This window comes from Mauremys reevesii, linkage group 25 (assembly GCF_016161935.1).
Source record: "Mauremys reevesii isolate NIE-2019 linkage group 25, ASM1616193v1, whole genome shotgun sequence".
Classification (NCBI taxonomy): Eukaryota; Metazoa; Chordata; order Testudines; family Geoemydidae; genus Mauremys; species Mauremys reevesii.
This window is the reverse complement of record NC_052647.1, coordinates 18,461,972-18,475,937: the sequence shown is the minus strand read 5'-3', so window position 1 is coordinate 18,475,937 and position 13,966 is coordinate 18,461,972. Positions and strand designations below refer to the sequence as shown.

The following is a 13,966-nucleotide window of genomic DNA, read 5'->3' as shown; positions in this document are numbered from 1 at the left end:
GCCTGGAACTCAACGAGCCGCCCTCTCCTCTCACACCAGTTTTACGTGGCTGTAACTCCACTGACTGCAACTGACTGGTACAAAGAGGCTGGAACAGGCCAGGGGAATGAGAGGGGAGACCCTATCTTAAAACCAGATGCACCCAATATCAAAGCAGGCATCTGCCTCTGAAAGGTGCACTTGTTCACATGCCTGGAAGCACAGGGTGTGTAAATGGGAAGAGAATCAGGCCCCGGTGGGCTGCTCACACGAGTGAAGGTTGCAGAATCTGTCCCTAGCTTCACTTAAAAGTCCACGCTTATAGTACAATAGCTGCAAAAAACGTACCTCATCCAGTGCATCAAACGCCCCAACAACAATGTGGGTGGAACGAGACAATCGCTACACTCTCGAATGAACTCGCACAGAAAAACGATAAAAGACAAAAACACCCTGTCACCGGTGATTGATGACTTTTCACAAAGTGGTGACTCCATATCTGACACCTCAGTCTTCGTCCTCAAAGCAAGCCTGCCCAACACCTTCAAAAGACAAGCCTGGGAGCTGAAATTCAGGGTTCAAAAAAGAACTAGATAAGTTCATGGAGGATAGGTCCATCAGTGGCTATTAGCCAGGCTGGGCAGGGATGGTGTCCCTAGCCTCTGTTTGCCAGAGGCTGGGAATTGGGTGACAGGGGATGGATCACTTGATGATTCCCTGTTCTGTTCATTCCCTCTGGGGCACCTGGCATTGGCCACTGTTGGAAGACAGGATACTGAGCTAGGTGGACATTTGGTTTGACCCAGTATGGCCATTCTTATGTTCATATGTTCAAAATCATGGACTCAGTAGAGACACTGGTTTTATGTCTCATTACAACAATCTGTTCCACCTTGTATTTAGCTGTGACACTCTGATTACCTTTCCCAGACCTGAAGAAGAGCTCTGTATAGCTCAAAACTTTGTCTCTTCCACCAACAGAAACTGGTCCAATAAAAGATATTACCTCACCCGCCTTGTCTCTCATAAATTTTTTTTTTGACATTTAGCATTTCATATTATTTTAAAAATAATATTTCACTCAATAGGTTTTAGAGAAACAAAGATGAACATGCATCAGTACAGAACACAAAATCTTTCTGGGATTACAGATGTGTGTCCCCATTGCAAGTTAGTGGGAGATCAGGGTGTTCACTGCCATTCAGGACTCATCCCTAATCGTTTCACCATCTCATTATTACAGTCTGCTGATACTTAGGCATGTTAACAATAGGACTGGAGGTTTCCCAGGGGTATGTGTTTGTGAGATCACTCTGCCTGTGTAAACAGATTCGGCATGAATCATATACTTCTTGAATTAGCTGGAATGCACATACTGTCTAAAAACATCCCCCCGCATGAATGTCAGCTTGAAACTGGACAAAACCCAGATTACCTTGCCAGCTGAATCCACTGTGAATCCAAAAGCAAAGCAGGTGGCTTGCAGGAAGAGGAGCCCGGAGCAAACAGCCAAGAAAGACGTTTGCCATTGCTAAACCTCCTTGCCATGTGCAGTGAAAATCTAGATGAAAAGAGCCAAAGAGAACTGGTAACAATTGACTACACACAAGTACAAAAAATCAGCAGGTTGCATTCTAGAAGCCGGTATAAATAGTATTGCAAGCCAGTTTCAGTTCTAACCCCCTTGTCTTCACAAAGCATTCACCACCTTCCAAAATGAGCCCCTTTCTGCTGCACGGTGACTGCATCCCAGAAAATGTGAATTAAAAGTCTTCCATTGTTTTTTTGGGGATTAAAAATATCCTATTGAGGCAAGGCTACAGCAAAACGGGCGGCAGTTTGAATGGCAAAATTAGGAAAGGCGTTTGTCCTAATGAAGGACTAGTGTCTTTGATTGATTGGGCGGCAGGGTAATGGTTTTAATTTAACAGGGATATGACTTTTGAAAATGGCCTATTAAACATACTCAACGGATGATTTCCTTAATTTTACAGGTGTGGCAACTACACCCCTTCCTGCCCCCTCCCCTGGGCCTGCCATGCCCTCGCTTCTCCCCTTTCCCCCAGAGCCTCCTGCACACCAGGAAACAGCTGATCGGGAGGTGTGGGAAGGGAGCGGGAGGTGCTGATTGGCGGGGCTGCAGGTGGGCGGGAGGTGCTGGGAACCAGAAGGGAGCTGATGGGGGCTGCTGATGTATTAGTGTGGCTCTTTGGCAATGTACATTGGTAAATTCTGGCTCCTTCTCGGGCTCAGGTTGGCCACCCCTCATCTACGTGTATAGCACCTGGTTTAAAGAGTTTACAAATTCTCCTGGAAAATCCATCAGGGTCTATATACTGTGCAGTGAGAATAGCAGCAGATAAGAGAGTTTTTCAAGTACCACAGAGCCAGCAGATTGTCAAAGCAGCGTCAGGTGCCAATCTCCTTCTTTGTTCCCTCTAAAGAAATGAAGACTGAGCTATTTCAAAGCAAGCTAGGGGACGCGTGCACCCGGTTTCCATTGATTTTAATGGCAGCTGTGGAAAATCTCAGCCTAAATACATACAAAATATCCCGAATGGAGTAACCAAGCTGCGAGATCAGACACTCAAAACACAGTGTAGTTGTAGCCGTGTGGGTCCCAGGGTATCAGAGAGGCAAGGTGGGTGTGGTAATATATTACTTCACCTGCCTTGTCACTCAAAACTCAGGGCATTCAAGGCTGTTTCAGCAACGTTATCTCAACCGTTCTCCACATACGTGCCCAGATGGGCAGCTAGTGTAAATCACCGAAAGTCCATTGACTTCGGAGAAGCTCTGACAATTTACCCCCGCTGACGCCGTGGTCCACTGATTTCAGTGATGCCACACTGATTTACACCAGTTGTGGGGTGCGGCCCATTGATGCCAGTGGGGCAACACCAGTTAACATCAGCTGGGGTTCTGGCATGTGTGGTATTTTCTATTCCTTTTTTTTTTTGCACATCAGAAAATAACACAATGCAGCGTCTCACAACCTGGGACGGTGGGGGAATGTCATGACTCCCAGGGAGATGGCAAACATTTGTGTCAAGGGTTAGAATCACAAAATATCAGGGTTGGAAGAGACCTCAGGAGGTCATCTAGTCCAACCCACTGCTCAAAGCAGGACCAATCCCTAACTAAATCATCCCAGCCAGGGCTTGGTCAAGCCGGGCCTTAAAAACCTCTAAGGATGGAGATTCCACCACCTCCCTAGGTTGCGACCATCCTGCTAGTCTCATACTCCTAAAAGGGAGAGAACGCCTGGTTCAATCTTTGCTATATGGGAGGAAGTTCTTGTGATGTGACCCTACGGAAAAGATTCAGACACAGAGCCCATTCATGTATCAGTCTTTGTTTTGAACACATACTGTAAAATATACTGTACTGCTGGGTTACCATTGCTGGAGTGGCATTACCTTCTGGAATTCCCTGATTTGTTTTCAGTTGCTTGATTTAGCACTCTGAACATTGCACCAATGTTATTCACCTACCACTCAGGCAGGTTTTTCAATCCCATATGATTTTTCTAGATTTTGAAACATTTTCTCTTTCCAAATCGAAACAAAAAAGTCAAAGTCCCAACAATTTTTGTGAACCCAGAAAGTGAAAAAAAAAAAGTCCGTTCAGGTCCATTGAAACATTTCATTTGAAAATTCTGAACCTTTTTGTTTTGATTTTTGACATTTTGTTCTCCTTTTCTTTAGGAGAATTTAAGTGAAATTTTGAAAGGGAAACCCTCCACCCGCCAAAAAACATTTGTTTTCCAAACTGTTCAAAAGGGCCATTTCCACAATTTGGAAATTTTTTTAAAAAGCCATTATTATAGTTTTGACGGGTCAGCAAATTTTGGTCACACACCCTTTCAGTGACAAATTCTCCACCAGCGCTACCTGCCATGGCTACCCTTCCACCAGATCCCTCTGTTTTATGGGGTTTTATATATGGATACATTTTCAAAAGAGCTCAGCATTAGAAATCTGGCTTTTATTTTGGCCAGGGGGTGGGCAAACCTTTTGGCCCGAGGGCCACATCTGGGTATGGAAATTGTATGGTGGGCCGTGAATGCTCATGAAACTGGGGTTGAGGTGCAGGAGGGAGTGAGGGCTCTGGCTGGGGGTGCGGGCTGGAGTGGGGCCAGAAATGAGGAGTTCAGGGAGCTGGGGCAGGGGGGTTGGGTGCGGGAGAGAGATCAGGGCTGGAGCAGGGGGTTGGGGCACAGGAGGAGGGGTCAGGGGTGCAGGCACCGGGTGGCGCTTACTTCAAGCAGCGCCTGGAAGCAGCGGCATGTCCCTTCTCCAGCTCTGTGCGCTGCCCTGTCCGCAGGTGTCGCCCCTGCAGCTCCCATTTGCTGCAGCTCCCAACCAATGGGAGCTGCGGGGGTGGTGCTTGGGGCAGGGGCAGCACGCAGAGCCCCCTGGCTGCCTCTAAATGTAGGAGCCGGAGAGGGGACATGCTGCTGCTTCAGGGAGCCTCAGCACACGCACATGGAGCGACCTCTGACCCCGCTCCCCGGCTGGAGCGCGGGAGCAGGGCACGCCCCAGACCCCACTCCCCAGCAGGAGCTTGAGGGTCAGATGAAACCGGCTGGTGGGCCAGATGTGGCCCGTGGCTGTAGTTTGCCCACCTCTGATTTAGGCCCTCTCTGGGAACTGAGCCCTTTTGAAAATCTAGTTCCATGGTAGTATGTAAGTCTCATGTAAAACGAAAGGGTTAAAAAATCTAGAACAGAATGTTTTATTCTCTCTCTCTGCTGCAGTGACCGGAGGAAACCCATTTTGCATATTGAACATATTATTTATCTTATAAATAAATTTAAATCTTATAAATGTATCTTATAAAATGCTAGCTTTGTGCCTTGAATAACACGGGTGAAAACACCTTGCTTTTAAGGTCGAGATGGGCGTGCTGGGACCAGACTTGGAAATGGCAAAGCGTAAGGGCTGAACAAGCAGTGTTATAGCGAGACATGTCAGCAGTTTGTTCTCTGGGCCCCAAATGACTAGCACACGCCGTGAACTCTTTGACATTGCCTTTCTTATTGCCTACGCAGAGGCCAAACGGTGACAGTTATTTCCAAACGGCAGGAGTGTTGCTCCGAAATGCAACTATTTCATTAGACAGGGGTGTGTAGGTGGAGTGACCTCACTGTTCAGAACGCTGCAGGGCATACCAAGCCCAATTAATCAGGAAGATAATTCACATCACGAAGCCAATCCCAGTTCCTCAAGCAAATAAAAGAGGTAGCCTCAGCCCTTAAAGAACAGAGGTTCAGCCTTCTCTTCTTTGTTCTGTTCTCTTCTCCAGAAAGCTCACTCCTTCCTTCCTTCCACTACTTCCATTTTACCCAGACCAGCTACAATGTCTCGCCAATCCACTGTAAGGTTCCAGAGAGGAAAACAGGGCTTCAGTGCCTCTTCTGCCATCATCCCAAACAGCTGCCGCACCAGCTACAGCTCCTGTTCTGTATCCCGGGCCGGAGGTTGCGGTGCTGGCGCTGGCGCTGGCAGGGTTGTTGGCGGTGGCAGCTGCTTTGGTAGCAGAAGCCTCTACAACCTAGGCGGATCTAAAAGAATCTCCATGGCTGGAAGCAGCGGTGGCTTTCTGTGTGGCGCTCCAGGCCCAGTTGGTTTTGCTGGTGGCGCTGGCTACGGATTCGGTTTCGGTGGCGGAGCAGGCGGCGGCTATGGGTTAGCTGGCGCTGGGTTTGGTGGGGGAAGAGTTGGCCCTGGGTTCCCTGTTTGTCCACCTGGCGGGATCCAAGAAGTGACCATCAACCAGAGCCTTCTAACACCTCTCAACTTGGAAATCGACCCCACCATCCAGAGGGTGCGTAAAGAGGAGAAGGAGCAAATCAAGACCCTCAACAACCAATTCGCCTCCTTCATTGACAAGGTGAGATATACGAGTTCATCAATATCTTGTCCTGATTGTTCACAGGGGAGGAAAAACAATTGCGTTTCCTTATCAGCGTTGTCTGCTCATCCACAAACAGAGCCTGGGGGCGAATCTGGCATAACCCCACTCATTTGGGGCAGGTCTATCAGTCCACTGCAGTTGACATCAGCATCTGGCCTGTAAAGGCAGTTACTGACTATTATCTTGTGTTATTAATCACGGAGCTGTCAAATGGCCAGTCAGTGGAGCCCTGCCCATTTAAGCTATCAGGGAACCACACCTCCAGACTTGAATTTTCTTGTTAAATTGGAAAGGTAACACTGAAACAATGCAATTAGAGTTAGGTGGTTCTTTTAAAGTCCAGGTATTTTGAGGACTTACTTACCTGACAGCATCCTGGTCATCTCTTTGTTGATTGCATCAGATTTGCCAGAACAAGCAGAAACAGGAGCATAACGAAAACCTTGACGTTCTTGTTGACCAATCCGCATGCATTAGTGGTGAAAGCAAATGTTAAACTGTCTTGTGGACTTTTTTGTACTCAGCCCAGTAATAAATATTTTAGATTTATTTTCCACTTAAGGGATTATTTTTCTCCTGCCTTGTCCCCCGTGTCATCATTTGCACCTATGCAAAACGTGTGCAAAAGGCAACCAATCTGTCCTGGCATCATTTTAAAACCCACTTTGCACAGGTGTAAATGGCGAGGATATAAGATTTCATCGCTATCTTGTCCTGATTGTTCAGTGGGGAGGAATATGGTATAAGGAACAGGGGAATCGGCTTCTAATTAGATTGCAATATGGGCAAGATCCTTGAAGTCAAATTTGCTACACCCATTTACACCAGCTGAAGATCTGGCCCTGACTATCTTCCTTGCGACTGCCAGTCTTGCTCACTAGTTCGTAGGAGCTCAGTGAGCGCGGAGGGCACTCAGCATCTCTCAGGAAATGCTCAGTACCTTGCAGGATTGGACCCTAAACATGCATGGGAGTTAACCTGGATGACCCATATTATTTTAATACTTTTATGGAACCATTTTAGCATCTTCTGGATCCTTGTGCTTTTCAGGTCCGATTCCTCGAGCAGCAAAATAGGGTGCTGGAAACCAAATGGAGCCTGCTGCAGGAACAGGGACAAAAAACCGTGAAAAACAACATTGAGCCCCTCTTTGAAAATTACATCGGTAATCTCAGGAGGCAGCTGAATAACCTGATGAATGAGAGAGGGAGACTTGAAGGGGAGCTGAACAACATGCAAAACGTGGTGGAGGATTTCAAGAACAGGTAAGTCCATCTCTCTAGCTGCTCCCCATCACCATAGTATCAGGGGTGTTTAAATAAAAAAAAATAGTACATCCGCACTGTAATATCAGTCTGATAAGGAAGGGACAAGACTAACAAATCACCAATTGCAAGGTCACTAGAGAGATACATCTTATAATGTGACCGTTTTCAGAGGTTTCAGAGTAGCAGCTGTGTTAGTCTGTATCCGTAAAAAGAACAGGAGTCCTTGTGGCACCTTAGAGACTAACACATTTATTTGAGCATAAGCTTTCGTGGGCTACAGGCCACTTCATCGGATGCATAGAATGGAACATATAAGAAGAGTATATATACATACAGAGAAGATGCCATACCAGCTCTAAGAGGCTAATTAATTAAGATGACCTGTTATCAGCAGGAAAAAAACGTTTGTAGTGATAATCAAGATGGTCCATCACAGACAGTTGACAAGAGGTGTAAGGATAGTTATCATAAGGAAATAGATTCAAGTAGTGTAATGACTCAGCCATTCCCAGTTTCTATTCAAGCCAGAGTTAATAGTATCTAATTTGCAAATCAATTCAAGCTCAGCAGTTTCTCATTGGAGTCTGTTTTTGAAGTCTTTCTGTTGCAAAATTGCCACCTTCAGGTCTGTTACTGAGTGGCCTGAGAGGTTTTCAGAGGGGTAGCTGTGTTAGTCTGTATCAGAAAAACAACGAGGAGTCCTTGTGGCACCTTAGAGACTAACAAATGTATTTAGGCATAAGCTTTTTCACTCCACGCATCTGATGAAGTGGGTTTTAGCCCACGAAACTTATGCCCAGATAAATTTCTTAGTCTCTAAGGTGCCACAAAGACTCCTCGTTGTTTTATCTTATAATATATGGATTATATCACTTCCCCATGGTTAATTGGAAAAGTTAAAAATCTCTCTATAGAGTGAAGGGACAAGAAGTCCAGGTATAACAGTATTTTTTTAGATGACACGTTAGGTGCAGAATCTACAAAGAGTTATGAATGAATTTATTGGTCTGAGTAAAATAACCCCCGGGCATTAGACTTTGGGAGACTGCATCCTTAAACTGTAAGGGAAGAAGCAGTGAGAATGACTGACTGCCAGGAAGAGAGGAAAAGAACAGAAGGTTTTATCTAGAGCAATAGTTCTCCACCAGGGGTACATGTACTCCAGGGGGTATTCATCTAGATCTGTGCCTAGTTTTACCCCAGGCTACATAGAAAGCACTAGTGCAGTCAGTACAAACTAAAATTTCATACAGACAATGACTTGTTTATATTGCTTTATATACTATACACTGAAATGTAAGTACAATATTTATACTCCAATTGATTTATCTTATAATTATATGGGGAAAATGAGGAAGTCATCAATTTTTCAGTGCTGGGATACTTTTGTCTTTTAATATCTGGTTTTGTAAGCAAGTGGTTTTTAAGTCAGGTGCAACTTGGGGGTACGCAAGACAAATCAGACTCCTAAAAGGGGTACAGCCGTCTGGAAAGATTGAGAGCCACTGATCTGAAATACTTTTCTATAGACATCAGTTTGCATGTTTTAACTGGTTTAGCGTTGACACACGGATCATTGCCCGAGTTATCCTGAAAACTAAAATTCAGATCTTGGTGACAGCTGAGATTAGCACGCACACAAAATGCTCTCGGGGAAGTTTATTCTAACAGGCTGCAATGATCTTGGTCAGTTACTTGCCTACACAAACGTTCCCTCTGCCCTGTTCCATTAGGTATGAAGATGAAATCAACAAGCGCACAACTGCCGAGAATGACTTTGTGACACTCAAGAAGGTGAGTGTTGTTTGTGTAATGCAAGCCTTATTACTGTTTGTCTTTCAGCAACACCTAGAGATCCGAGCACCGTTGTGCAAGGTGCTGTACAGACACACACAGAGAGGCAGGCCTTGCCCCAAAGAGCTTGCAATAGAGAAAACAGACAAAGGGAGGATTATTAGCCCAATGGAAGTGCAGCACAGGCAGATCTAAGGGGCTTGTCCAACATTACATAGGGAATCTGTGGCACACCTGGGAACTGAACCTAGCTCTTCAGAGCATCAGTCCAATGTTTTAACCACCAGATCTCTCAGATCAGCCCTTCAGCCACAACACTATTAACAGCCATTAGAAAATCCTTTACATTTATTCGCCTCTAGAAAATGAGTTTGGAGCTAATCACGTTGCTGGCCTGGTAATGAAAGTGCTTCGCTCATTTCAGTCCCTTACTGTCTTTCAGGATGTGGATGGTGCCTACATGAACAAGGTGGAGCTGGTTGCCAAGGTGGACTCCCTGACTGATGAGATCAATTTCCTGAGAGCCGTGTACGAAGAGGTAAGTGCTAGCAGCGCGAGGTCTCTTTCAGCGGGTTTCAAATTAGGTTTCCCAGTGTCATCCAAAATTCTGAAGCTTTTTTTGCAATGACATGGGCTGTCTTTACTGTTCCTGATAGTTGTTTGAGTGGCAGCCCCTTACCTTAGGCTATAGCCACTGCGTATGGTACATAGTAAAAAGTTCAGTTGTCTACAAATGAGGAAAAGTCTCTTTGACTCACCGTTCACCCAAATATTGACATGAATTGCAGGAACTGGCTCAGATGCAGACGCAAATCTCCAACACCTCCGTCGTTCTGTCTATGGACAACAACCGAGACCTGGACCTGGACGGCATCATTGCTGAAGTCAAAGCGCAGTACGAGGAGATCGCTAACAGGAGCCGAGCTGAGGCTGAATCTTGGTACCAAACTAAGGTGAGTCACCATACACCAACAAAGGGTTGAGTTCCAACTCGCTGCACGTTCGGTTGTATATCACTATTATTGTGCTTCCTGATTTGTGTCACTGAGCATTCAGAGGGACCAATCAGGGATTAGGTGGTGACCAATTGTGCTAGTCACTGCACACACGTAATACCGTGCAACGTCTGCCCCAAAGAGGATGGACTTTAACGTGATTTGTGTGTCCCTTTGTGTATGGCAGTATGAAGAGCTGCAGGTTACCGCTGGCAGACACGGGGATGACCTCCGCAACACCAAGCATGAGATCTCAGAGATGACCCGAATCGTCCAGAGACTGCGGAATGAAATTGACAATGTGAAAAGACAGGTAGGGCGCTGCGGAAAACATGGGAGGGTATTTTGTGGGCGGGTGCTTCATTATCGCAGTTCCAAGCCTTAGGCCAAGAGGGATGCAAATGGAACCCCGTTGATTTCTGCTGCACCAGAACTGAATTTGGCCCCTTTGGTCTCAAAGTAAAAATGCCACTAGGATTTGACCTGATTTTTCTGCTTATAAATAAAATGAATAAATAATATAGGGCCAGAACCTCAGTGTCAATGAAGTCAATGCACTTTAGGCCAGCTGGCAATCTGGACTTCAAAGGGTTAAGCTGCATGATACTATCCCTAATGTTTCCCCCATTGCAGCCCCTGGAAATGATTGCAAACATGTTAGATTGAAACACAGAGAGCCAAATTTTCAGTGGTGTCAATCAGCCACGTTCTGCTAAAGTTAATGGAGCTCGGAAGATTTACACCAGCTGATGATCTATTCCGAACTGTAGAAAAGTTGATGGGAAGAGATGAGATGCTCAAAGATTATTCCAGCTTGATCTGCACCCAGGCAACTGCGTACTGGGAAGGCAGAATGGTTTGATGTTTCCTATGGAAGTTTAGATCGATGTTCTTCTCTGCCATAGTGTGCCAACCTGCAAGCAGCCATTGCTGAGGCTGAGGAGCGTGGCGAACTGGCCCTCAAGGATGCCCAGGGCAAACTGGCTGAGCTGGAGGATGCCCTGCAGAAGGCCAAGGGAGATTTGGCGCGTCAGCTGCGGGAGTACCAGGAGCTGATGAACGTCAAGCTGGCGCTGGATATTGAAATCGCCACCTACAGGAAACTGCTGGAAGGAGAGGAGAGCAGGTGGGTGAAATGCAGCACATTCATGTCCGGATTTTAATGAGGTCAATGGGAACTGCAGGTGCTGAGCATTTCTGAAAACTCCTCCCCCACCCCCCGAAGCAACTTCTCTTTATGCTGGAATCAATTGAAATGTTAATGAAAAACGTGGTCAAAAAGTTTTGAAATTTGGATGAAATATATTAACAATTGTAAAAAAATATTCTGTGAAATTATTTTTCTGTTTGTCAACCAGTGTGTAGAGAGGTTTTGATTTTTTTAAATGTCAAAAACAAACAAACAAACAAAACCCTGAAGGCTGGTCAAAAGGCTTCTGTCAAAACTTTTTTTTTTAGTTGGAAACCTGGGGGTTTTGGCTAACTGAAAATTTTCCTGGAAAGTGTCTGTTTTCCGCACAAAAATTCAACTACTTGATGAAAAATGTCATGGACATTTTTCTGCTTTTTTCAACCAGCAATGTCAATGGACATCACTTGAATTCTTACTTTCCTCTCTTCTCTTCCCTAACAGGCTGTGTGGAGATGGTGTAGGTGCAGTGAATATTTGTAAGTCACTTGAATACATATATTGTACAAACTGCCTTGCTTTAGTCTCCATTTGCCACTCAGTGGCCACCATCCGGTGAGATCTAAACACACGGTGCTTTCTTTTTGCAGCTGTGGTCACCTCAACTGTTGGAGGTGGGTATGGAAGCAGAAGCGGTCTCGGCATGGGAGGTGGAAGCGGTGTCTGCATTGGAGGTGGAAGCGGTCTCGGCATGGGAGGTGGAAGCGGTGTCTGCATTGGAGGTGGAAGCAGTCTCGGCATGGGAGGTGGAAGCAGTATCTGCGTTGGAGGTGGAAGCAGTCTTGGCCTGGGAGGTGGGCTCAGTGTTGGAGGAAGCAGCTTCAGCTCTGGAAGTGGGAGAGGCATCGGCGGGTTGAGCCTCGGAGGCGGAAGTGGCTCTAGCATGAAATTCGTCTCAACTACCTGTTCCACCAAAAGAAGCTAGAAAAGCTAAAGCTCAGAATTCAAAGTCCTTGCACCCTGATTGAAATATCTCCATGGTTTCCTGATGCTGACACATTACTGACCTACGAATGGGACCACCATATTGAATAAAAGCAACGTTTTCTAATCTTCTCTTTAGAAACCAAGCTTAAAAAATGTTGGCCTATATCTGAATTTTCCAAACATTGCCTTGAATCGGTTCTTTTTTCAATCTTGCTATCTATTATCTCTCATGTAGAAACCTATAACCTCTGTCCAACAAGAAGAGAAAGTACATATTTCTCCAGACAGCAGAATGTGTGTGCTTTCCTCACAAACTTTGAATTTTTCATTGGAAAACGGAAAACTGAAAAGATGAATGTTTTTGACAAGCCCAAACATTTCTGTTAATTTTCATCCAAAAGTTTTCAGCCAAACATGCCAAAATCTCCCCCCAAAATGTGGAAAATTTGAGTTTCCTTCAAACACGTTCAATTTAGGGGCTTCCTTTCTTCCAGTAAAATATTGAATTTTTCTGGATAAAAAGATTTCCCTATTTTCTGAATCACCTCTGGTGATTACATAGTCTCAACAAGACCTAGTGCAACTAATAAAGCCGCCGTCCCTTTCCCAGGTATTTTCTTTTCCTCCATACCAAGGAGTAGCTCATGGATTTGGATATTTTTTATGCCAAAACTCAGTTGCATAAGTTTTAGAATGGCAAGAGAACCATTATGTTAAGCACTGTCTGAATGATGGTAGAACCAGGCACCTGATCATTATTTCTTGTTCAGATCTAGTGTACATTTCAAAATCTGAATCCATTACAGGACACAATGTACATGGCTCTCTCTCTCCATAGCTTGGGCACCTATTTATGCCACCCAGGTTATTTCATTATTCAGTTGAACAAATGGTTCCTTGTCTAGAAATTTACAGCACACTGTGCTTTCGTTCACCCAAATTGTATTGAGTTCTGTGTGGAAACGGGTGTTCCCACCTTGTTCTGCATTTGCCACATCTGTATCTCACATTGCACATAATTCCCACTGTTTTATTTCCAACAGACTTTGAATTGAAAGTTATCCAGCCTTATGTTGTATATAAAACGTGTCACACTATTGTTTGTTCTTTGGGCTCAGGAGCTCGTGTTGTTGGAAGCTTCTTGTCACTTTCCAGTGTTTGTCTAATAAAATGCATATGTAATTTATTCTGCTGTCCAGACCTGTAATTAATATTTAAGGCAGGGGTGGCCAACCTGAGCCTGAGAAGGAGCCAGAATTTACCAGCGTACATTGCCAAAGAGCCACTGGAATATGTCAGCAGCCCCCCATCAGCTCCCCCCACTCCCAGCACCTCCCACCCACCGGCAGCTCCACCGATCAGCACCTCCTGCTCCCTCCCTGCACTTCCTAATCAGCTGGTTCGTGGCATACAGAAGGCTCTGGGGGGGAGGGGGAGGAGTGATGGCACGGCAGGCTCAGGGGAGGCTGCAGAAAGGGGTGGAGTGGGGGCAGGGCCAGTGGCCTGAGACCATCTGGGTGCTCAGCTCTTTTGCAAATCTGACCCTGTTTGTTGGTGCTGAGTCCTTGAAATTTTAGCCCTGAGCTCTTTCAAAGATCTTGCCCTCAGTGCGCACAATGCCACGCAGTCTGAGAAAACGCCCCGTGACAGAGGCAACTTGGCGCACCACAGCACAATCGGAAACTAATTGCAGGGGAATTAAAATAACCAACTATTTTCCTGGTGAATTTCAACTCAGCATGTCCATGTTCCATCCCAGTTTCATGTTTTGGATATTTTTTTTTTTTAGTGAATCAGATTCAAAAACGTCTATTCTCTAGTGTTTTGCAACTTTGGGTGAAGAATCAGGGAGGCATGTGCTCCCTGCTCTATCTGATTGACATTCACCCATATGC

The 13,966-nt window shown here is 45.5% G+C and overlaps 1 protein-coding gene across 2 annotated transcripts; it reads left to right on the top strand.

The window, feature by feature from the left end:
* The first annotated feature begins 5,259 nt into the window (after positions 1–5,259).
* LOC120390858 (keratin, type II cytoskeletal 5-like) lies at positions 5,260–13,179 on the top strand. Of its 2 annotated transcripts, XM_039513787.1 has the most exons (10): positions 5,260–5,874; positions 6,949–7,163; positions 8,900–8,960; positions 9,403–9,498; positions 9,749–9,913; positions 10,143–10,268; positions 10,861–11,081; positions 11,589–11,623; positions 11,735–11,794; positions 11,915–13,179. In XM_039513787.1, exons 1-10 carry the CDS (start codon positions 5,341–5,343, stop codon positions 12,067–12,069), a joined length of 1,668 nt encoding a protein of 555 aa, XP_039369721.1. In that variant the 5' UTR covers positions 5,260–5,340; the 3' UTR covers positions 12,070–13,179. The 2 variants fall into 2 exon arrangements, with proteins under 2 accessions (XP_039369721.1, XP_039369720.1); XM_039513786.1 differs by having other exon boundaries at positions 11,735–13,179.
* Positions 13,180–13,966: the final 787 nt, after the last annotated feature.